General features: G+C 24.5%; 1 protein-coding gene across 9 annotated transcripts in view; it reads left to right on the top strand.

Annotated features, from left to right (window-relative positions):
* The window catches only part of mtd (TLD domain-containing protein mustard), a 196,766-nt gene that overhangs the window by 108,785 nt on the left and 60,481 nt on the right, over positions 1–27,500 (top strand). For 5 of the 9 annotated variants that reach the window (XM_085658384.1, XM_035863735.2, XM_085658381.1 and 2 more), the window contains 3 exons: positions 12,752–12,820; positions 14,409–14,515; positions 24,022–24,110. In XM_085658384.1, the coding sequence (XP_085514510.1) occupies positions 12,752–12,820; positions 14,409–14,515; positions 24,022–24,110 (265 nt within the window). Of the gene's footprint in view, positions 1–12,751; positions 12,821–14,408; positions 14,516–20,373; positions 20,563–22,603; positions 22,807–24,021; positions 24,111–27,500 lie in introns of those variants that run through there. The other 4 variants (XM_085658385.1, XM_085658382.1, XM_085658387.1 and 1 more) reach the window with 3 other exon arrangements.

Below are 27,500 nucleotides of genomic sequence, written 5' to 3' on the forward strand. Positions count from 1 at the left end.
ATATTATATAGTAATATTAATTATTTATTCTTATTATTTATAATAATAAATTATATATATATATATATATATATATATAGTAATATTAATTAATTATTCTTATTATTTATAATAAGATATTATTATTATTTATAATAATAAACTTAATAAAAAATTAAAACATAAACTATCATAAATTTTCAATAGCTTATATCTATGTTAATAAACGATAATATAATATTGAATTGGTTAATTAATAATAATAAAATTTGTTGATAAAAAATACTTTTTCGTTTAGATACGATATGCTATAAAATATCGACATTACATATTAATGCAAATCAATAATTTTAAAAATAAATAAATTTATATATAGATTAATTGATCATTTTTATATTTTTTTTCTAGAAAAATATATTTTTTTCTTTATCAATACTTTCTTTATCAATGTAAGGTCATTATATATATCAATCGATAATTTTATATAAAAAATGTATATTTATAGAATTTCTATAAGATGTTTCTTTTTCTCTTATCAATATTTCCTTTATCAATGTATGATCATTATATGGATCGATCGACGAGTTTTATATAAAAAAATTTACATCAACAGTTTTCAAAAAAAAAAATAATTTATTTTCTTTTCTTATCAATACTTTTGTTATCAATGTAAAATCATTATATATAGATAAATCGATGATTTTTATATAAAAAAAGAAAAAAATAATTGACAATGACAGAAATTCTAAAAGATTTTCTTTTTCTTCTCAACAATTTCATTATCAATGTTATATTATTATGTTATATAGATTAATCCATGATATTTATATAAAAAGAAAATACACTCATAGAATTTCTAAAAGATATTTCTTTTCTTATCGCTTTAAGATCATTATATAAATCGATCGATGATTTCTATATAAGAAAAAAAAAAAAGAAAAAAAAGTACATTGATTTAAATTATCTAGAAAAAAAATTTTACCCCTTCCGATCGTATAACTTGTTTGTCTACGTTAAATCATTATTAATTGAATCAGCTTACATTATATTAGCCTACGTTAATGTCATCGTTAATTAATTTTTATTATTTAACGTGTAATGAAAAAAAGAAAGAGAAAAGAATAGAAAAAAAAAACAACGAAAAGAAAATATTAGAAAAAAGAAAAATGATTTCTCCATTGCAAGAGATACGAATGACGGATACTCATTGTTGAATACTCATAAGTCGTAATATAATCGATTGCAGGAAGATCGACTGCTGAAGGTGTTGCAGGATATTTCGAAATGGCCAACTCGGTTCTCGTGCACTGCACGATCGCCTTTCTCTCTTTCGATGGAAGTTGTCTGTACAGAGAGAGAGAGAGAGAGAGAGAGAGAGAGAGAGAGAGAGAGAGAGAGAGAGAGAGAGAGAGAGAGAAAGAGAGAGAGAGAGAGAGAGAGAGAGTTATCTGTCTTATAAAAAGGGACAACAAGAAAGGCCCTGAGAGATCGTTCGTAACCGCATACATGCGTTACGATCATGCATGCGTGCTCGAAGTCACGCACGGATCATAATCGAGCTCTGGAGTATATAAATAAATACATACATACATACATATATATATACATACATAGGTACATGCACACATCGTTAAGAAAGAAACAACTCTTTCGACATGTTATAATACAAATATGTAATTCGTTAGAAAGCTGAACGTGGCTGGACGAAGTGACTAAAGTAATCAGGAAAAGAAGTAGGTGCATAAGTTTTTCCTTTTTTCTTCTGTTTTTCCTTTATTCTTTTTCTTTTTCTTTTTCTTTTTGTATTATTATTATTATTATTATTATTATTACTATTATTAAATCGCAATGATGTAAGTGAGGTTTATCGATACACGTAATTGTTTTTGATTAGATATGTATATATATACATATATATATATGGTAAATTTACATATATAGGGACGTATGTATATCATATATTTGTACGCGTGCGTGTGTTTGTATTTTTTCTTTTTCTTTTCTTTATGATCTCACTATAATAATTTAACACAGAAAAGATTCAGGCAGAAATATAAATTTTTTTGATATTCTTCACTTTTCAACTATTTTCATAATTTTCTGAAAGACTTTTCTTTCTTATATGGAAAAGATAAAAAAAGAAAGGAATTGTATAATATAGAAAAAAAAAAATTGTTTTATAATTCGCAGTAAAATCACGTGACTTGAATATAATATTATAATATATAAATAAATAATATTTAAATATGTATATATATATATATATATATATATATTTCATTTTCATTTTTATTAATTGTTTATGCATATATATGCACAAAACAGAAATTGTAATAATAACAAAATAACTGTTCACAAAACAATTATTGTTAATAAAAGCATGTAATACGTTTACGTAACTTATTTCTATCAATCGTTCTGGATTATTATTTTTTCTTTCGTAATGTAATGTTGCTATCGTCGGAGCAATATAATTTGCAAAAGTTAACGGAAACAAAGAAGAATAAAAAGAAAGGTGCTGTTTATTTACTGTCAATACTATTATGTACCGGTTTCGAATCGTAGTACAAGTGAATTTTTAAGACCAAGGAGATCTATTAACAGAGATGGGATCTGAATGTAAACTATTGATGCATTTTTTTTTACGACTATACCGTATTCACACGTTCCCATCCATTTTAAAGTAGCTTTTTAATGTTAATGTGTTTAATTTACGAAAACGTTATTTTCTTTCAAATCCTTCGACCGAGTCCACGTATAAATAAGACGAATGTTTTAAAGCTTTTACTATAATAATAGTTGGTTATTATACTTTTATTTCATTTTTTTTCCTATATATATAAAATATATATTTATTTGTTTATTCCTTTTTTTTATTTGCTATTTATTTTATATTTATTAAATTATTAAAAAGTTTTATAAATTTATTTCACTCATTAAAAATATTTCCGTGTATATATAAATAGTATATGTATATACTATTTATATGTCTGTCTGTGTATATAAATACTAAATATGAAAATCATTTTATACCAATGTAATATCTAATAAAATAAAATTAAAATATACGAGATGTCCAAAAATGTCATTGATCAAAAAAAAAAAAAGCTGATGAAGGAAATCATTTCGAACAAAAAAAAAAATAAATAAATAAACAGGCCTTATTGTAATTTTAATATTATAAAATGTATACAATTAATTTTATTCAATATATCATAATAATATATTTCTTTTTTTCTTTCTTAATTCTCTTTATTTTTCTTTAACTATTCGTATAATCATAATTAAAAAAAAAATCATAATTAAATCGCATTATTATCCACATAATAAGTATTAAAAGAAAGAAGGAAAAAAGAAGAAGAAATAAATAAAAGAAATGTATTGAGGTAGAGATTATATCGGATTGGGTTAAAACATAAAATATAGGAATTATCATATTAATATCGTAAGCGAATTTAATGTGATATTTTTCTTTCTTTTTTCTTTTATCCCCTCCTATCCATCGTGATATATTATCATACCGAGTTATTTATAATTAATTCTCTAGCATACGTTTACCATTGTACGCCGAGAGAATTTTTAATTTAACCTTCTACATTTGACGAGGACATATATCCATTTCGGGAAAACATTATATTTATCTATATTATTATTATTATTATTAATTATTGTTATTATTATTATTATTATTATTATTATTATTATTATGATTGTTATTATTATTATTAAATCGAATTGATGATTATTTAAAAAAAGAAAAGATGAGACCAAAGTGAAAGAGCAGGAGCAAATCGAAAATTCAATGGAACAATTATTACAAAAAAAAAAAAGAAAATAAGCTGAAGGAAAAAAAACTATTGTTTGTAATATGTAAAACTATTATTACAATTAAGAAAGAAATTGAAAAAAAAAATGGCAAAGCTATTATTATAAAATAATATAGAACTTCCATTACCTATTCATTTGCATATTTAAATTGTCTCTCTTTCGAACATTTTATTATTCAAAATACGTTTCCATTACTATTCAAAAACGTATTTTCTTAAAAAACGTTGTATGTGTATATATATATATATATATATATATATATATATATATAAAATCGATAAATTTAAAACATGAATATCGTGCTAATTAAATGATTATAAAAATAAAAGGAAAAAAAATTATATCATCCAAATAATTACATCTCATATTTCATCATTCACGTCTGCTATTTTTCATTAATTTATCTGTTTTACCTACGCGTAAAATTGATATTGAAATAGATTAAGTTTATTCGAGCAAACGAAACCATATTATTACAAAAGGAAAGATAAAGAGAAAGCAAAATAGAAGGAGAAAGGAAAAAGCAATAAAATCATTATTATAAAAAAAAAAGAACATATGGAACTTTCATTGTCCGTACATTTGCATATTTAAATTATCTCTCTTTCGAACATTTTATTATTTAAAATACGTTTTCGTTATTATTCAAAAATATACTTTCTTAAAAAGAAATATATATATATATATATATATATATATATAATATCGAAAAAATTAAAACGTTAATTTCATGCTAATAAATATTAAATGATTATAAAAAAGAAGAAAGGAAGAGAAAACAAGAAAGAAAAAATTATTTCATCCAAAGACACACTTCATCTTTTACGTTTACTATTTTTCATTAATTCATATGTTAGTGAGTCTACTTTATCTGCCTACATAGAAAATCGATGTCGAAATTGAACACGTAAGTAACTAAGTACTTACATCAGAGGAAACAAATCGCCATGACACTGCAGTAACTGCAGACGCATTACTAAATCATTCAGCGTAAATATCCGTAACGTTGCTCGTTGTAAATTCGGCACTGTACCGTCTTCTGTTGTTTTGCTTGACCAAAACGATCATTCGTAAAAAATAAGAAAATAAATAAAAAAAAGAAAAAAAAAGGAAAGAAAAAATAAAAAGAAAGGCAGAAAAAAAAATGGAAAATAAAATAAAAGAAAAAAGTAAAAATAGGAAATAAAGGAAAATACAAAAATGACAACAAAATGAAGAAAAAATTAAAAGAAAAATGAAAATTTGAAATAAATAGAAAAGATAGAGAGAGAGAGAGAGAGAGAGAGAGAGAGAGAGAGAGAACTATCGATCGAAATCTAGAAATTTCTATGTCGATCATTCCCCATATAAATCATTAAAAATTGCGTTAAAGTTACTCGTAAGAAAAGTGTCGATGTTTTTATTGGATGAGGAAATTCATAGATTGGCAACGCGCATCGGTCTTATTATTTATATCTATCGAGACAAGATAAAGCACTTGCTCGTGAAACGGAGCTTATTGATTCGCCTTCGTCCTACGCTTATCGTCTACGACGTAAAAGAAAACGCGTTACGCATTCAATCTTCCCTCTTTCCCCCTTACCCCATACTGCACCTCCTCGCATGCACGCACACACACACACCAACCCACCCACCCACCTCTTACCCCTGTCTTTTTTCTTTTTTTTCTGTTCTTTCTTCTTTTTTCATCTCCTTTAATTCTCTTCTGTCTTTTTTCCTGTTCTTTTTTTTACAAGATAATATCTTGTCAGGGATTTGTATTGTAACAGTAATTTTGTTTGACAATATTAAATCGCAATTGGATATGATTTTAATTAAAAAAAAAATAAGTATATATATATATTTATGAAAAAAAAAAAATTAAAAAAAATGAATTCATCCCGTTTTATATTGTGTGTAATCTTAAAACTTTCTATTCTCTTCTATTTTTTTTTCCTTTTCGTTTTAACTTAGATTACTTTTATATAATATATAATAAAATTAAAAATGATAATGGTGCTTTAACAAAATAATTTTTTTATTGCAAATATTTCTTTCGTTTCTTTTTTATTTCTTTGTTTTTTATTTTTTTTTCTTTTTTTTTTTTTATCTCATCTCATCAACGTAAGTGACACGTTGTCGGTTGAAGTAAAAAACCATTTTCACGATCTATCTCTTACCTCCATTTTTTTTTCTTTGTTTTTTTTTGCTTCTTTAATACGCTTTTCCATTTAGAATAATATTGCGTCTAGGATATAAATTGCGAAAGGAAAGTTATGCAATTAAATTAGTAGTAGTTTTAATTAATTAATTAAAAAAAAAAAAGGAAAAAGAAATCTTAAAAAATTGGACTCATTTTTTATTTTATACCTTTTGTAGTACTAAATTATATATTTTTTTTTGTTTCTTTTATTTGTTTTTTTTATCTGATTTTTTTTTCTTTTTTTTTACACAGATTGCCTCCCCTAATCGCAAAGATCACAATAACATATTATAAAGTAAAAATCAAAATAATTCTTATTTTAATTAATTGCTTTATTAATTTGTTTTAATAGTTTCTTAATTTATTACAAATTTTTCTTTTTTCTTTTATTTCTATCTTTTATTGTATGTTTCTTGTATCATGCTGTTGATCGAAAAATCAAAAAATGAACGAATGAATGACATTGAAAGAATTATTTTGTCGTTTTTCTTTTTTTACTCTTTTCTTTTCTCTCTTTTTTTATATAACATCAATAATAACACCATCTCGCTACATGATATCAAAATGATCGCAATGATAGGGAACTAATATATGTTATTAGCACACTTTTTTCTTTTCCTGCTGATTCAACTATGAACTAATCTTAGTTTTCATCAATCACGTACAATTTTTTTTTTGTGCTTTTTTCTTTTCACAATGAAATCAAATCGACTTGATATATTAGCATGCCTATCTTTAAAATGAAACTTGAAGATTAAGACAAATTACGGACGCCGTAATAAGTTAGCCGCTATAGTGTTAAGGTTTTGGGTTAAGGTTGCGGGCGAAATGCAAAGAATAAAAAAAGGCATGTAATTTAAAAATTCCTACGGTGTGAAAGAAGTCAAAAAAAAAAAAATTAAAAAAACAGCTAAAAACACCTAAACGAGTTATATACATCTACAAATATAAATTAAAAAAAGAAATCGATCTTTTTTTCTTCTTTAAATATTTTCATTCGATAGTTTTATACATTAAGAATATTCTCAGAAAATACGAAAAATTTGTCGAGTTCTCGGCATAATATTTACTTTAAACTTTAAATATTGTTTTCTTAAAACGATCGTCTTTCAAATCGGTGCCAATGATATTTTGAAATCTACGAAAACGATTTGAATGAAATTTGGCACGATCATTTTCTCGTATCATTATCGTGGTCGTCCGAAAAAAATTTTATTTTTGTAGAACATAATTATTCTTTTCTTTTTTATTGTTTTGTTTTGTCTTTTTTTTTTGTCTTTTTTTTTTAAATTGTTAAAAACCAACAGAAATCGTTTAATTGTAAATTTAATCGATCGATATTTCTTTTATTCAATGAAAACATTAAAAATCAGCGTCGTGAAGAATTGACCTTTTTTGTTTTATTTAATTTTTTAATGTCCTTTAAGATCTTCTCGTTTATTCGTTTTTCGTTTTTGATAATATGACTCCGCTTAATTTCAGTAGGATGATTTCTTAAAATTTTTTCGTCGATAAATATCTCTCGAAGTATATCGTCGCTATAAATACATTTAATCATTTTTTATTAATAAAATAAATCACATGCTTAAAAAAAAAAGAAAAGAAGACACATCATAAAAATTATCCTTCTCTCTTTTTGGTAAAACTGTCAAAGTGTATGTTAATATATGACTATTTAACCTTTAACCTTACAGTCCTTTTATTTAACCTTTTTATTTAACCTTTAATGACTATTACCTTTCGTTTGATTGAAACTCTTATTTTCTGTAAAAAAAAAAAAAAAGAAGAAAAAAAGAAAAAAATCTAACAGAAATGATAAAGAAAAAAAAATGAATGTTATTTCTAGGAATCGTTGATTCGATAATATTTATTTTTAAAAAATCGTTTGAAAAAAGACAATTACAAAATACAAATCACCGTAACGGATAAGTACCTGCGCATTGTTATTTAATCTTTTGATTAAACCCGATTCATTTTTTCATTTTTTTTTTCTTTTTTCTTTAGAGAAAAAAGAGAGAAAGAAATTTCATTTTCATAAAATCATCTGGTTCTACGTAATTACGACATAGTAATTTATATTACTTTCTCCAGTTTTCTTTTCCAACTAACGAAAGAAACGATTATTCTCTTCGCGGTGCAGCTTTAATTACAAGACACATAACTTGGCTGAGAATCGATCGATCGGCCATAATAAAAAGTTCTTAACAGTACACCGTAGGATTTCCTCTTTCGAATTGTAAATTGTGCGATCTTAGTGTTACGAAAGTAATTAATTAATTATTTAATTAATTAATTAATTAGCGATCGTCATTTGCAATCTAAAATGTATTTCATTTTATCCCTTGAATTTTCGAACAAAGTAAACGAATTGTGCAGGTATTCGCGTTTTAACGGCGATCAATTAAAATTCAATTATCTACGAGGACACGAATCGAATCGATATTTTATCTTATAAATCGAATTTTAATCTCGTTCGTCGAATTATGGAAACTTTTTTTTTTATATATATATACGAATGTACATCTCGTGGTATATGCATTAACATGTGTATTGTATATAGGTATTATTAAAAACGTAATGACGACCCAATCAAAAAATATATATGAATTAATTTGGTAAAATAAAATTGACCTTGATATCTTCTATACGTTGATCGAAAGAGAGAAAAAAAAAAAAGAAGAAAGAATAAAAAAAAAAAGAATTTATTTCGTGTTACGTGCACGTCGAAACCATTCAACTTTTATTTCCCAACGTATCTCTTTTTTCTTTCCTTTTTTCTTTTTTTTTCTTCTTTTCTTTTTTTTTTTTTTGTTTCACATATATTCGATAGGGATTGATTTAAATCGAAAATTCTGTATGTATGTATGTATGTACGTATATATAGATATATGAAATAAAAATAAAAATAAAAATAAAAATAAATAAATAAATAACATGTATATATATATATATACATACATGTTACTTATTTTACATTATACATATACATGTTATTTATTTATTTTTTTTTTTATTGATTATTATAGTATAACAAGCAAAATTTATATCAATACGTATATATGTATCGACATATACACTGATATGTACATACAATTATGTATATGTATGAAAATTTTATTCATTTTTATCGTCGATATTTTATTATTTTATTATTCTCGCTATACTACAAACGATTGGTATATGTTGAAATGAAAAATTAAAAAAAAAAAAAAAAAAAAAAAAAAAAAAGAAGAAGAAAAAGTTTAAATCGAAAAAAAATCCATGGAATATCTTGTTAATTCGAATCGAAATTGATTTGATTCGAGTGAAATTGAAACGCGGTGAATTCGACCTTCCAATGAAATCGTACTCTTGGTTCTGATAAGGAATATAATTATCAAAAAATAAAAAAAGTAAAATAAAATAAAATGAAATAAAAATGAACTAGAAATAAAATAAAAAAGAAAAAAAAAAAGGATAACAAAAATTCATTTATAAGAACGAAGTCGTATATCGAATGATACGAAACTGACGAAATATCAATGTCGTTATAAATAATGAATTAATTTAGTTAGAAATAATCTTTCATATATAAGAGTAAACCAAGCACCTGTTTTGCTTGGATGCACAAAGAACTTCTTAGTTACTTTAATCGAGGGAAACATCTTCACGGTAGTCATTTCCTCTCTTCATAAATATGTACATAAATGCATACAACATACATACATACATACATACATACATACATACATACATAGATACATACATACATATAGTATCTATGTATTATATATATATATATTTATGTATTACGCGTATGTGCGTTTATGCGATTTCGAAAGTCTCGTGCTGCACGAACAGGTTACTCATAGTAATGGCAAATTGCCAATCGTTTACCTATTTTTATCTACGTAACACACATCTCTTAAAGATTTTCGAGTTCTCATTCGTCCTTTCAAGCATAAAAATGTAAACTTATTCCGTTTCAATTAGCTTGACTAACACTTTTTAATGTTTTCCTCTTTTAACATTCTCTCCTTATTTATCTATTGTTCGAATCGGTAAGAACGAATTCTGTAATTTACTTTATTTTCTTTTTTTTTCCCTTACCGACAGCGATAACTGTTTTATACGCAATGTAAAGATTTTTATAAAACGATAGAAAAATAAATTTCTATGACTTCATTTTATTGAACAATAAATATAATCGCACAATTTTTAAATTGTTTATTTTTAATGTTTTATATCTTTAGTATTTTATATCTATGAATAAAAATAAGGTTATAGAAAAAATTTTGTTTAGTGGAACATTCTCTAATATTTTATATCTAAATGAACAATACTAGTAAAATTCTGACTACATCACTTGTATTGATCAACTTATACATCATATTTTCTAAAGGAACAATTAATTTCTTTTTTCTTTTTTTTTTTATTATTATTATTATTATTATTTTTTGTTTTCTAATTGTCACATGAAATACATACAATTATAGTTCTTTGAATAGGTCGTTGCAATATTGTTAACATTTCAATAGAGTTATCACACAATCGCTAGAGAAAGTGCAACGTTATAGATGATATGTGCATACATCTATGTATGTATATGTACATGCGTATATATAATATGTATGCATGTATGAACGAATGAATGAATGAATGAATGTATAAAGTTAATAAATAAATAACAGTATAGAATATTCTTTATTGAAAATATGGAGTATTTTATATCTAAATAAAACTAAATAAAATCAACGCTATAGAAAGAAATTTGTTCAGTGAAATATTTTCTAATATTTCAGATGTAAATAAATAATACTAGTATTTTTTTTTTTTTTTTTTTTTTAATTGAAAATTCCTATATCAATTATATTGATCAACCCCATATAATGAATTAATTAAAGGGACAGTTAAAGTTTTTTTCTTTTTTTATATTCCTTTATTTTCATGTGTTATAATTATTACGTACAATGCGTACAATTAATTATCGCATATTGATTGGAAAATTTAATATGTTACAATTAATACGCGTGCACGTTTAAAGAGTCAAGGATTGTATTCAAATAAATCTGGATAGGACTGTTAACTTTTATAATATCGTATTTCGAATAAGCTTGTATGTAACAATCTGTGTAAAACAATTTTTTGAAATAATTTTTTCATTAGAAAACTTCATATGATTATTATTCTTAATTATAATGGTTATTTCGAATCTATCGTCACTTTGTTCGCAACTACGATTAAAATCTTTAATAGATTCTTTATACGCCATCATATTCTATTTCTAATATATTATAAACATTCTGTTTAGAACAAAAGAATTAGTAAGATATGATAGATTAAAAGATTTTCAATGTTTTTGTTAAATGTTCGATTTTATGGGGGGGGGGGGTCAGTGGGCGAAAGGGGGTGAAAGAAAAAAAATGATGAATTATCTTTCGAGAATCGTAAATTCTCCCTGACACATTCGATGTGGCAAACAAAAACGCGATGATGAAAATGGAGTTGAACGAGTGGAAGTGGGAGTTGTTGTGATGATGGTTAAGGTGGGGTGAATGTTGGAGAATGCATTCACGGTAAACGCTTTTCACTTCCTACCGGAAGATAATTAATCTGCCGAAAGAAACGTTTCGTTGCGTTCAACCGTTAAAAGAGAAGAATAAAGAAAAAAAAAAAGAAAAGAAAAGAAAAGAAACGAAATCAACAAAAAGAAAAAAACCTAAAAAATGACATATTTGCAATATTTATCCGACGAAAGTATGTAATAAATAAAACGTTGATGAGAAAAAATATTACATGATATTATTTTATTTGTTTATTTATTTGTTTTATTTATTCGCAGTAATTTTACTCGTAAAATATATTTTTATTTATTCGAAAATAATTATATTGGATACGTATGACCAAACTTATAATAATATAATATTATTACGCAATAATTTAGATATTTTTTTCTATGTTATTTCAAAAAAAAAAAGGAGAGGAAAAGAAATAAAAAGGAATAGAAAAGTTACGAAGTTATTGTTTACGAAACAAAAAAAAAAAAGAAAAAAATAACAGAAATACGGATAATTTATTTGATAATTTTTTAAAACATGCTTTTTTTTCTTTTCTCGCCTTCCTCATACCCGCGCCACCTGCAAAATTTTATTTTGCATATCGATTGTTTTTTGCGTAATAACGATTTTAAGAACGCCGCACGCTTTTTGAAGCCTACGCCTTTGTGTTTTTTGAAATGTTTATTGTTATTTTTGAATTTTTGTTTTTTATTCTTTTTCTTTTTCTTTTATTTTTTTTTTTTTTTATTTCTAATGCTTTCTCGCTTCAGAGAACGATAGTCCATATTTGTGTAATGTCTTTTACATGATTTGTGAAAAAATTGTTCTTCCCATTGTTATTATTATTGATATTATAATTATTATTAATAAAAGAAACTGTATATATATATATTTTGTTATTATTATAAATTATTATTATTATTTAATAAAAAAAAGAAAAAAAAGAAAAGGGATCGATTCTTCGAATAAAATATTGTTTTTCATCATTATTTTTGTTCTTTTTCTCATTTTTATATTCATTTTCTTTTTTCTTTTCTTTTCTTTTCGTAAACTTATTTTTATTTCAACTGTTTTTTTTTCTTATTTTTACTTTCGTTTATTTCCTTTTCTCTCTTTTCTCAATTTTTGCTCAATCATTTTTAATCTTATCATTTTTTAAGCTCCACTGCATGTAGACTGCATGTATTCTTATTGGCCTTGTTTTGGATTGTTTGTTACACATTAGGTCCAGGCGAATGTCCCAAGATGTCACACATTCGAGATCTACGGAGAGTCTTATAGGGACTTACACCAGGTACGTATGTAACATCGTAACAAGAGCTTTCATCGATCCATAGTGTTTCGCATTAATAGATATTCGTAACCAAAAAAAAAGCAGTACAATTCGTTCGTTTATTTATTTATTTATTTATTTATTTATTTATTTATTTATTTATTTATTTATTTATTTATTTATTTATTTATTTATTTATTTATTTATTTATTTATTTATTTATTTATTTTCATAATTAATTATATATTGCGTAGTTCGCAAATGTCAAAACATGAAAGAAGTTACGTTTATTTGTTACATCAATAAGAAAAAAAGAAAAAGAAAAAAGAATGAAAGAAAAATATTAAAATAAAATTATCAAAACGACAAAAAAATGGAAATTCGGACAAATAAATTTGACATTAACAAATAATTCGATGTATTCAACATTAGTATTAAAAAAAAAAAAAGAAAAATAATCATGAATATTTTTTAATACTTTTTTGTTTTAAATGACACTTCCAAGTTTATACAAATTTTATATTAAAAAAAAATAAAAAAAATAAAAAAAATAAAAAAAATAAAAAATAATTAAAAGAATTCATATTGAAACTATATTCTATAAAATTATATTGAAAATATGTTCTATTATATATTTTAAAAATTATATTTTATGAAATTAAAATTATGTTCAATAAAATTATATTGAAAAAAATACATCAATTATTGCATTAAATTATACGCTTCAATTTAAACAACAGATTAATATATTTAATAAAAATTATAAATAAATAATATTACGAATTATTTACTTTTCGTTATTAATATTTCTACGATCTAAAGATATTTCAAATTTTATACTTGCAATTTTGGATTTTTGTCCATTGAGCAAAACATCATGCCATCGTTCGAAAACGAATTGATTTCTTTCTTTTTCTTTTACCTTTCTTTTTTCTCATAAATATAAAATTTTGAAAAAACTTTTTTTAATTCCACACTAGTCATTTTGGTGTTTTTAATTTTTTCGCTAATTATCATTTATTTATTCGAAAACAATAAAAAAGAAACATATAAAAAATGTTTTCTTTAAATTAATAAATTACGCATTTCTAATCCTAATTGAGAATAAATTATACGATTGATTATCGATCTCTTTAATTTTAAAATGGAAATTTTCTGTTAAAAATTAAAGAAAACAGAAGAAATCCTTTCTAGAGTCTCTTTTATTTTTTAAATTATTATTTTTCCTTTTTCTTGTTATTATCTATGACGACGGCATTTATACATCACACACAGACATAGTCATACAAATATACGTATTTGCATATATACATAGCATATAAAAAATAGTGCATGTCAAGCTGCATCTTATATGTTAGTTTTACAGCTAGATATTCATTGTCGTTTATATATCTAATGATTCCTGTGTAGAAGATAAAAGCAATAAAAAAAAAGAATACCAAAAAAAAACGAACGTTTTTGATCAGTCATTTAAATATTTCTTCCAACGTTCGAAGCTTCTTTCAACGACGATATGGGGCAATATATTTGTGTTAATATCTCTTATAAATTCTATAATAATTAAAATGAGTATTCTTATCTAATATATTTGTCGTTGGAATCTTTACAGGAGTAAAAGCCGTAGCGTGGATCACGGATTCACAGCGCCATTCGATTTGGATACTTTGAGGAACAAGGTCGAAGGAAGATTCGAATCCGTCGACAAGCTATCAAAAGGTGAGACTTTAATTTTAATTTCTATCGATTGACGTATCGATCGATCAATCTTAAATCAAATCAATCTTCAAAATAAAATTAAACATACTTATGAATAATTTTTTTTATTCGTTCATTAATTCAATTCATGAATCATATTATTATTACATTAATTTTGATACTGTTTAATATGACTTGATCAATAATTAAATATCGATATTTTTAACAAAAATTTTGTCTACTAAATTAATAATTAATTTATTTACTTATCTATGAATTAATAAATAATTGATATAATATCGATAATTATTTATCTATTCAAATTTAAAATATTTCTCTTTAACATTGTAGTTTAGAAAAAAAAAATCTATTACAATAATTAGAGTATATTTTATTCAAATTCTTTCAAATTATTTTTAAACAAAACAATAATTATCCTCATTAATCTTTCTTCATTATTATTATTATTATTTTTTTTTATTATTAAACTAAAACAACGTCTAAAGAAATAAACCCACTTTATTTTATTTATTAATATCATCATTATTAATATGAGACACGGTTTATAAAAAACGAAATCAATTAACTCGTTAATTATTAACTTCAGATCAATATTTATTCAATAAGTTTTTAGAAGATAATCCATTAAAATATCTAATTAACGAACAAACAAAAAATACTGAGTGTTTTGTAAAAAAAAAAACTAAATATTCGATTAAACCGAAAGAATGTTTTATTTCGCATTTTAAAAATATTTTTGAACGTAAAATTGTGAAATTTGTTTTAATATATTAAGAAGATGTACATATAAAAAAATATCCATATATACACATATACATACATATATATATATATATATATATATATATATATATATATATTAAATTTTTATATCTAAAACTATATCTATATTTAGAATCTATATATCGGATTTTTTTATAGTTGAATGGTTTTAAAAATCGAAAATTAAGTCAAAAATATCGAAATATATGATAATCGATATGTTTTAAATAGTATTCAAATTACTTCACATTAAAATGTCTCTATGAAAAGACGGAAGCATCAGCATTGAATTAGAAGGTAACGAATAAAAAATGAATTAGAGGTTGCCCTTGTAACGAGATATCAAGACTAAAACGAAGGTCTCGAGATCACGGCTATTTAACGGCTATACAACCTTACAAATCCAACGAATTACATTGACTTACTTTCTTAAAGTAGCACGGACGCCATGCTCCTTTCTATCGGGATATCGCGATTATTCCATTTGATTAAACGATTTGTGTGTGTGTGTGTTTGTATTTATACACATACAACATATATATAATGTGTATAGATCGTTATATCCACTCCCGTATATTCATACGATTTTTATTTTCATATAATTATATTATTTATACCACATAAAAACGCTTAGGAAATCGTAAGTATGTAAGTGCAACACGTATCTATCTATCTATATATATTTATATATATATATGTATATATATATGCATATATATGTGTGTGTGTGTGTACTTGCATAGACGAGAATCGTGCAATTGACCCAATAAAACGAAAGATTTACGAAATCGGCCAAGTTTCTTTGAGCCTTGCCAACTTATTCTTCATTGTTCATGGTTTTATCCGACATTATCTTGAAACATTGTTAAACGTTCGTTGATATTATACTGAGAAAAAAAGAAAAAGAAAAATGGGAGAAATAAATGCGAATTTTGTGCTTTTATGTGCAAGACAATGTTCTTTTATACGAAATTTTTTACACAAAAAACAATTGATATAAATCATTCGTTATAATTCATTCATTTTATATCGATCGTGATTGATATAAAAAAAAAAAAAGAAATAAAAATATTCGATCATTGTTGTATAGGAAACATCGTTAAACTCGTTTGAAAAAGTATCGTTGATAATATAAAAAGAAGCATTCAATCAAAATTTTATTCGATTTTTGTTTTCATAAAAGAAAATTTTCAAAATCTTTTAGAAATCTGAATATCATTCGAATGAAATTTTTATTTATTTTACATTTACATGCGATAATGATTCGACGTTTAATTTTAATAAAATAAAATAATGATCATCAATGATCCTTTCTAATATTAGATAAGATTAGAAGATAAGTTATATATTCGATAGAAATGTTACATATGACGCTAATGTCGACATATTTTAACGAGTAATTAATTATCGAAAACGATTATCATAATAACTTGATGTCAAAGTAACGTAATGTTAGATATATCTTCTAATACCTAATGTTTTTCATCAATCGTAAAGAACGATCGCTGAGGTATACTCGAATCTTGATTTGTTTCTTACGATTTGATTTATATCGAATTTTTAAATTTTAGACCATTAGATTTTACACGGAAAAATTTTATTAATTTAATCATCTCTGAGTTAATGACAGTTTGAATGAAAAAGATGAATAATTAAATGAAAGAAAATATTTTGCTATTATACTATTTTTTGCATAATCTATGTATATATATGTGTATACAAATAATATAATATTTATTTTACTATTTTTATATATGTATCATGTATATAAATTATCTACAGGTATAGATAATAGATAATATATATTTTATATATATGTATATATATATATGTATATATATATATATGTATATATAATGTAAATTTTACTATTTTTATATATAGGTAATCTTTATATATATATATATATATATATATATATATATATATATATATATATATTATAATAATAATATTATATATAATAATAATCTGAATATAATAATTGTTTATATAAAAATAGTAATTATATTTATTAAAATATTACATATATATAGATTACATAAAATCATAAAATACATATACATAATAATAATTAATAATCCACGTATAAAAATAATATATAATGAAAGAGTAAACGTATTATTTATTTTTCATTTTTATTAAAAAACACGTAACATTTTTCACACATATTTACTTATCAACATTGTCTTTATCCAAAAAATCATTGCAAATACTGTTTCATCAGATTTCTATAAAGAATAAAATAAAATAAAATAAAATAAAATAAATTAAATTACATAATAATAAAATACAATAATAAAATAAATAGATTAAATTCGTACGATCGAGGAGAAGAATACATAATTGACATTTAATAAATAATTGTTACAAATTCCGTTCATTCAATGCGGCATGCGCATGTGTCATACAAATTATTACTGAAACGAAAAACGCTTAATTAGGACGTATTGTTCAATTTATTGTAAGTTGTAACGATCACGCAACGAACTTGAATGAAAATGTAAGTACTTATATTACATTATTCGCACGACGATAACAAATTTTCGATGTTTGAATTTGATCGTTTTTAATCGTATTTTATCGAAGTTATTAAACCCACTAAAAATGTATACATCAATTTCAACGTAAGACTTTACATTCGAATAATTACGATCGAATAATTGCAATCGAATTAATTGAAAACAAAATTATTAAGATCTTTAAGGTCGTATTTAGGATTATGTTCGTTTTCTTTTTATTTATTTAATTTTTTATTGTCATTTTATGTATTAATTTATTTTTTTTTTATTTTGTTATTCGTATATTTAATTTTGTTTCTCAAACGCCAATTAGACGTATTACGTAGGCGTGGTACACCTATAATTGACTAATCGGCACAAAGTGGCTTTTATATTTCTAAATAGGTCTACATTTATTAGATTACATCATCATGGAGAATGTGACCAATAAAAAAAAAAAAAGAAAGAAAGATAAAAGAAAAAGAAAAGAATTCTTACTTTATACGACTTTATATGTTTACCCTGAAGTATATATATATATATATATATATATATATATATATATATATATATATATATATACATACATAGGGTGTCCATTTGTAAATATCCGTCAGCAAATATCACGTTACCGATTGGTTATATGAGAATTTATTAAAACAAAATGTGCACCTCTCCAAATCGGCATCTCTACAATGTGCATGTTATTTTATTTTCCTTTTAATTTTTTTTTACTTTTTTTTATTTCTCTTTTTATTTTTTATTTTTTTTATTTTTTTTTATCTTTTTTATTATTTTTTTTTTTTAATAGTTTTTTTTATCTATAATTTCTTTTTTATATACTTATGTAACAGTAATTAAACGCTGATATCAAATTGATATCTAGTAAAAAATTGTTTACTATGTACGATTTGCAAGATAACTGGCACCTTAACGAATGATCAACAAATTCATATTTCACTGTAATACCTACTCCGTGTTATATAGAAATACATTATTTACAAATCAAGTATACAAGTGAACGTCTTTGTCAAGGTCAATGTTCATGTACGACATAATTGATTTCAAAATATTATGTAGTCCAACGATTGTTTCTCAAAGTTACCTATAAAATACTAATTATTTTTTGCGCTTAAGATATCGATTATCTGATAAATGACACATACTATCAATTTTTTTTTTAGTATATATGACTTTGATACTTGGAATTATTTTATATTATTGAAGTTATGTTATATTAATTTATATATCTGTAAACTATATAAGTAATATATTTGAATGATTCATATATATATATATATATATGATTTTGATTTAAAATAATCATTACTATATAAATATGAAGAAAAATGATGTAAAGAAAAAAAATATGTTAACTTTTATAACTCGAAAAGATCACAAGTAAAAAAAAAAAATTGTTTACATACACTTTGTAGTCGACTAAAACTAACTAATCTTTCTTGTACATAGGAACGTATATCCTGTATATATGCATATATATATATATATATGCATACATACGTATATACATACATACGTATATACATACATATATAACTTTTATTTTTGAAAATAAAAATATTTAGATAATCTCATTTACAATTATATTTTGTTGGAACGTTAATGATACATTCTTACGTTAGCACTTTACATTATCAATACTTAGTACATACGTATATAAATACACGTCTATACTTTAAATTTAAAAATGTTCCTATTAATCTTTTTTTTCAAATCGTTCCTTCGCTAAGCGACATCGATATAAACGAGAACATAAATCTTAACTTTGATAAAAAATTTCAACTGTGATATGGAAGCTCTGTCTAATTAATATTCTTTCTTTATTTGCAACATTTACAGAAAAAAGAAATGGAAACTAAAATAAAAAGACAAAAAAACGTGTTAAAGTTTTCATGACAATTCTAACAAAAATTTATATATATATATATATGTTTGTGTGTGTGTGTATATTCCGTCGATTTTAAAACGAAATTAATATTTTTTCGATCGTTCTTATAAAATAATGTATATTCTTATCATAGATATTATATGAATGAAAGAAAACTTAAATCATTTGATAAAAATAAAAATAAAAAAAATTGATGACGCTTGTAGTTAAACAAACGCATATATATATATATATTCACACACACGCACACATACATATATATTTCCATCTCAAATGCATTCTTATGAATAATTTCAATTCTGATCCGATTCTTATTACATATAATCGTATTACATATAATCATCAACAGTAGTACGTACAGATACACAGATACAAAGAAACACGATATGTTCGTACGACGACTTAATAAACCTTACCATCTCAAATTCGTCATACTAAGCAATGCAAATGTTTATCTGTAAGACGTTAAGAAGAAGAAGAAGAAAAGAAATAAATAAATTACTACTATTACTACTACTATTACTAATGATGATGATGATAATAATAATAATAATAATAATAATAATAATAAGAAGAAGAAGAAGAATAATAATAAGAATAATACACTAAATTAACTCATCGCACCTTCTATGACGTGTGACATATTAAATATGGCCGCTTCAAGAGTAACGAACGTCAGTCATTGGCGAACGCTCGAGATAGTCGCATGAGTGTATTGTTATTATAGTTGCGTCGTCGTCGTCGTGTCGTGTTGTGTCGTTATCGTCGTCGTCGTTGTTACATACGTTGACTTTCGATTCGCGAACATTTTCATTCCTGTTTCGTTATTAACAATCGCGATTATGTGACTTCAAAAATCAAAGAGTGAGAATACGGTACGAACCTTAAATGTTTCTTCGAAAAGAGAAAGAGAGAGAGAGAGTGTGTGTGTAAGAGAGAAAGATAGATAGAGAGAGAGAGAGAGAGAGAGAGAGAGAGAGAGAGAGATTGAGAGAGAGAGAGAGAGAGAGAGAGATTGAGAGAGAGAGAGAGAAAAGAATAAAGAAATAAATAATAAGGAAGAAGTATGAGGAAGCAAAGCATAATACATTTTCTTTCTTATATCTAATCTAACACAAATCTTACGATAAATACAAAGAAACAAGTTTTATCGGCTTTATATACGATTTCGTGAGAGAGCCAATAGACGATAAGTTTCTCTTTTCAACGAATCAAATTGTCCTTCGACTAGTCGTCACGTGAGAAGTAGGCTTTAACGCATCTCACTTCTCACATCTCTCTCTCTCTCTCTCTCTCTCTCTCTCTCTCTCTCTCTCTCTCTCTCTCTCTCTCTCTCTCTCTCTCTGTCTTTCTCTCTCTCCCTCCCTCTATACGTTCGAGTTACGAGAATAGTTTATCTTTTTTCATTATTAAACGCGTTTAGATAGAAAGAAAATAAAAAAAGAAAAAAAAATAATAATAATAATTAAAGAATATGCGCGGGCAAAAGAGAATATCGCGAATGTTCTTACTCGTTTATTTTTCTTTTTCCTTTTATTATTTTTTTTTCTTTTTTTCTTTTTTTACTTTCCTGGAAGGGAATATAAGTAGAAAGTGGTTCGTCGTTTTTATTATGATCGAGCCAGCCAGGTACAATTCAGCCTTTTTCGATCTCTTTTTGTGTAGTTTTCCTCCCACCCTTTTGCCATCTTCTCTCCATTATTCCGCGTTATTAAAAAACGTATTGAGATGTATAAACTATACAATTATTTTTCTCTTATGAGAAAAAAAATAATTTTATCTATAAACTATACAATTATTTTTCTCTTACGAACGAGTATCGTATAATGATATCGTATTTGACAACGATTGAGGATGTCGAGTATAATTTTATCCTAATTGATCCTTTTTCTTTCCTTTTTTCTTCTTTTTTTTTTACCTTTTTTGTGTTCACGGTTAGCGTTTATAAATTCTTTTCTTTTTTGTTTCAACGCTTTCTTTCGTTTTCCTTTTTCTTATTTCTTCTTTCTCTTCGTTGTCGTCTCACAAGACCGCTTATTTTTTTTTTACGCGACGATCATTGAATTTGTTTGAATTATTTCACGTTTATCAAATTTTCATTAATATCCTTTATAGAAATAATCTTTATAATTTTTTTTTCTTTTTTTCTTTCTCTTTTTTTTTTTTCTCAAAATCATCAATCTCCCTGTCAACTTGTCATAACAAAATATTCTTCTATCGGCTACGAATTTGTCTAAGTTCGTTTATTTTTTAAACACGAATCTTTAATCCATTGAATATAACATATATATACACACGTATATATGTTATATTCAATGCATTGTGTATATATATATATATAAATATGTACACACACACACACACACACACTTACCATATTTTTATTTCGACGTGACAGTTAGCCGCGAGATTTTTTCCTTCTTTTGTTTGATTTTTTTTATCTGTAGACTTGTCGCGTCGATATTAATCTATGTGGTATATATATATATATATATATGTGTGTGTGTGTGTGTGTGGTGTGTATATACGCACATCAGTCGTTTCTATCGCAAATAAATTCCTATATATTCTCCGGCGAAACATTACCTGATTAGTAAAATAAGAAAGAAAGAAAATTTAATTAGCGGCATTCAAAAAAATTCATTTTCATTGATAGGTTCCGAGGTTAGTTCAAATGGATAAATTAAAAAAAAAGGTTAGGTTGATGTAAGTGTTATAAACTTCAATGAATTTGTTCAATATTATTTCAAGTGTTCTTTGTACTTTTCTCTTTTCCTTTTTTCTTTTCTTTTTTTTTTTGTGCGTGATTATTAGTGTGTGATTCGTTAACGAAACAAAATTAAGTTCTTGAAAATAATAATAATTAGAAAGAAGAAGAAAAATAAGATTAAAAGAAATGTTTTAATCCATGTAACGTCGTTTCGTATCGTGTTGCGTTTTTTCGATAAGGAAGAATTGCAAAAATACAAAAATGTTAAATTCTGATGAATCTAAGGATTACTTGCCGAATAATGTTCGTATTTATGAAAAACAAATTGGAGATTATGTCGTCTACTACGTCGTTGAAGGAGATCCAGAGCTTCATTTGCGAACACTTCAGTACTCTCCTTCTATTGCAGGTATGCTGAGGATGCAAAAAAAAAAAAAGATATCTCGTTCTTCTCTAAATCATTACATATCGCTTAGATATTAACGTTTTTCTTTTTTATATTTTCATTTTTCGTTCTTTTTTTCTTTTTTCTCTTTTAAGTTCTTCTTTTAAGTTCTCATAGTAATACGCGCGTTTGTTAGATTTAATCGTTTTGTTTTGTATCATTTGTCGATTCGTTTATAAATCTTGTTACGGAATTGAAAGAGAAAAGAAAAGAAAAATAAAAAAAAAAAGTAAAAGAAAAAAAGCAATAGTGGCCGCATACAAATCCATTCATTTTGAATTTGAAAAGAGAAAAAGAAAAAAAGCAAAAAGAAAAGGTAAATTAGCAATAATGAAATGATTTATGAATATATTTGTCCGATCATTTGCGATGCGTATTTTATATCGATATATTTAACAGTCTGTAAATAATTTTATATATACATATGTAAGTAAAATTACAGTTATTTCGTTAAATACGTATTATTTCTATGAACCCCTGTCGTCGCACAATTTCTAGGATTGTTTTATACGAGTATATATATATATATATATATATATATATATATATCGTTTAACACGTGACAAAAAAATACATCAAATGAAAGAGAACAACGAAGGCGATCGAATTGATGATCGTTAAAAGCAACCGTCAATTGTTTATCAAGATCAGTAGTAACACTCAGAAAATCACGTGTTGTTGATTTTAAACGTTTGCTCGTTTATTATATCTACAATAATTTTCCTTTTAAAATGAACGATGATTTTTAATAATTCTATACGAAAGAAAGAATTTGTTTTTTCTTGATATATATATATATATATATATATATATATTTTTTTTTTCTTTTTGTTATTTTATACGAAAAAATTAAAAGTTTATTGTAAAAGAAAATATTAAATAGTTTCATTCAGGTAATTTATTTCAAACATGTGCGAAAATATAACACAATGATGATGATGATGATAATGATAATAATAATATTAATAATGATGATAATAATAATAGTAATAATAATAATAATAATAATAATAATAATAATAATAATAATAATAATAATATTAATATTAATAATGATAATAATAATATTAATAATAATAACAATAATAATAATATTAATATTAATAATGATAATAATAATAATAATAATAATAATAATAATAATAATAATAATAATTTATTTTTTTATGTATATTTCAGATTCTGATAATGAGAGCAAAGATGGTTCTACGTCGCAGGAAAAAAAGCATGGTCGCATTTCTCAACCTAACAACACTATCGCCTATACGGTGAGTTTTTTATTTTGTATTTATTTTATTTTGTTATATTTTACTTGTTTCTTCTTTTCTTCTTTTATATACATAAATACACGATCGAATAATTTATAAAATACAAAATCATAAGACACATTTCCTCGTTATTGAATCAATCGTACGCTCCGCATCGTCGATTGTCCGATTAGAAGCCAAGGAGAATTATCCTAACCTTTGGTCTGCAATCGTGAACTTTTCTGATAGTTTTATTCACGCTCCTGCATATTCTTCATCGTACGATTCTCGTTAAACGTATAATCGAAATATCCAGTAAGCGTTTTGATATCATAAGAGATTTAAAAATTAACACAAAAATTATTAATCAATTATTGAAAATTGTTAATGTAAAATTAAGAAAATTTAATTTCTACATTTAAAAATATATATATACATATATTTTTTTTGTTTTTAAGGAATTAAATAAATATCATTAAAAGGATGATAATATATTTGGATGGACAACTTTCATGTCACATAAATATCAGCTTCTCTCTAAAAAGAAACGATACTCTGATCTAATGATAATAGCTAACCATAACTAAATATAAACTAATGCCAAATAACAAAACTAGTACCATACAAAATAAGTGCCATAACTAAAAAATAAATAGTTGCTCTAAGTAATATTATGACAGTCGTCGCATGGAGCATTTAAAGATTACATTTCAAGAGATGTATTATTAGAATCTTTGATTTCTTTGGAATCAAAATCCTTGCACCCACGGTTAAAATGGCATAATTTAATGCCGACGCATTGTTGAATCTATCATCACTATTCTAAAAGATTTTACCATTTATGTTAGCAAATTCTCAAGAGGTAAAGGAAAACATAACCGATGAATTCTTAACTCATCTTTCTTATACTCTGAAATATCCAGATGCTGTGAATTATCTAGGACAGGCTGATTTATAAATCCCTTAATTAGATTGTGTTAAAACTAAAAGTTTATGGTTCGCAATAGACAAAATCTTCTCATTGATGAGAAAATATGAAATGAATGATGTGACAAAACATATTGCTAGATATCTTTACCCTTATTCAGTGATGGTCAATTCTTATCTTAGGGCTCTGAAATGGTGTGTCTTTTTTTAGATCAGCGAGGAAAAGTTATGAAAAGCTAAAGATCAATTTTACGGCTCTCAGTAATTAAATGATTAATGAACAAAGTAAGCTTATATCATGATGAGTCGATAAAATTGGCAAAAGAAATCACTCATGGCTCTAAAAGTTTGTCTACTATTCAGAGTGTCTTGGATGAGATTGTAGTTATATCCAAAATTAGATTTGTTAGCAATGAGGCAATCTAAATCACCGGTACTTTGCTAAGTTCAAGATCTTATCCACAAAGTTTTTTAGTTGAGAAAATTAGGTTAGAGGAAAATGAAGAATATGTACAGCCTTATTTACTAAAGATTGCGGATGAAGTAATAATCTTTATTTTATCCTCCTGTTATAATTTATGAACTCGATAATAATATGACATTTGGATCAACTACAATTCGGATCAAGATATATTCCTAACAAAACAAAACAGTGGATGCTCAAGTATGAAAATGGATAATTCTTATATATATATATTCACAATATATATTCACAATATATATATTCACAAATATATATATACACAATATATATATACACGCACACATACATTATACATTATAATTAATACAAAACATATAATTTAATTATTATCATGAACGTTAGAAATCATGAATACGCATATAAATCGACTGAAAACGGAAAAGTTTATTAACATTTATAGGTTATAGGTTATGTTACTATAGGTTATATTTATAGGTTATATTACTAACTTAATTTTGATATTAGTACTCAAATTAAAAATCCAATACTTTTTATAGTAGATAAACGTATATATACGTGTATATATTATATATGTAGATATTTGCCATACTTAAAGATTCTTATTTGAATTCTTAATTGAGTAATATATTCCTTTGGAGAGTTACGCAGGAGAGCTACCTGTCATTTTGATACACATTTTATGTTATATGAGCTATTTCGATATGTCGAAGTACTACTGGACTGTTATATGCGTGTCTCTCTCTTTCTCTCTGTCTCTGGTATATGTGTGTGTGGGTGTGTATGATGTGTATGTATGGGTATGCATATGTACACATACGTGTATAACAAAAGAATAATTTCGTGAAGTCATTGAGAAAGACAGTTCATCATTGTTTTGCTTCTGCGTATTACCAATCGAGTGGAATTCAAAATTCGGAGAATATAACCTAAATTCTCGGAGATCAAGATTCCTCAAATGGAAACAATATTTGATGGTTGGAAACCTGAAATAGGTCGATTACCTTATTTGATATTATAGAACAAAGAAAAATGAAATAGAATTTTGATAGAATTTTCGAACACTTACTTTATAATAATAATAATAATTATTATTATTTTTTTTTTTTTTATATGTATATAATAGAACGAAGTTTCTCGAGTAAAAGTTATTTGTACATAATAGATTTTAATACTCAATTATGAAAATCATTGAAAATAAAATTAAAAAAACAATTAATCATTAATTCAAACGATTTATTTCAGAATAATTTTTAAATGTTGATTAATAATATTGATTCAAATATCTTATGTATCTGGAAAAGAAAATTACCATGTGTATCGTATCATCTTTTGAAGATGAAAATGATTTTCTTTTTTTATTTTCTTGTTTTTTTTTTTCTACGAGCTATTGAAAATAGCTCGTAGAAAAAAAAAAAAATTATTATTAATCTCAAACGAGCGGTTTCAGAACGATTTTTGAAGTTTATGTATTTTATCTAGAAGATCAAACAATTTCTATTCGAAATATTTCGATGTTCTCAAAAAAAAAAAATAATAAAGTGGTATATTTAAATGATATGTGTTCGGACATTTTATTCTGAATATCTCTATTATCTTCGAAAGGAAGAAAAATATACGGAGATCATGTAAATACTATCATTTTTCCTCAGTTTTATATTTGTTTTTTATCGATTATCAAAAATTTTATATATTCGACGGAAGGATATTTTCGTTTTGGAATTCTCTGCAGCTTTTCCTGCATAAGAAAATAAACAAAATATTTCGAGAAGTTACCAATGTGTTTCGAGACGTGAAAAATGTAATCTTAAAATATATTCCGGAACGAAAAGCATGAAGGAGAAGAGATTGTATATATTAGCATTATACATGCTAAGATTTTATATATTAACATTATGATTATAGTTTACTATATTAATAATACAATTATATTGCATTGTACTAATAATATAATTATAATATATTATGTTTGTTATATTATAATTAATTATAATATATTATGCTAGTAATATAATAATACTATTATATAAATATGAATATAA

The sequence above is a fragment of the Vespa mandarinia genome, chromosome 7, assembly GCF_050613455.1.
Source record: "Vespa mandarinia isolate Hongniang chromosome 7, ASM5061345v1, whole genome shotgun sequence".
NCBI lineage: Eukaryota > Metazoa > Arthropoda > Insecta > Hymenoptera > Vespidae > Vespa > Vespa mandarinia.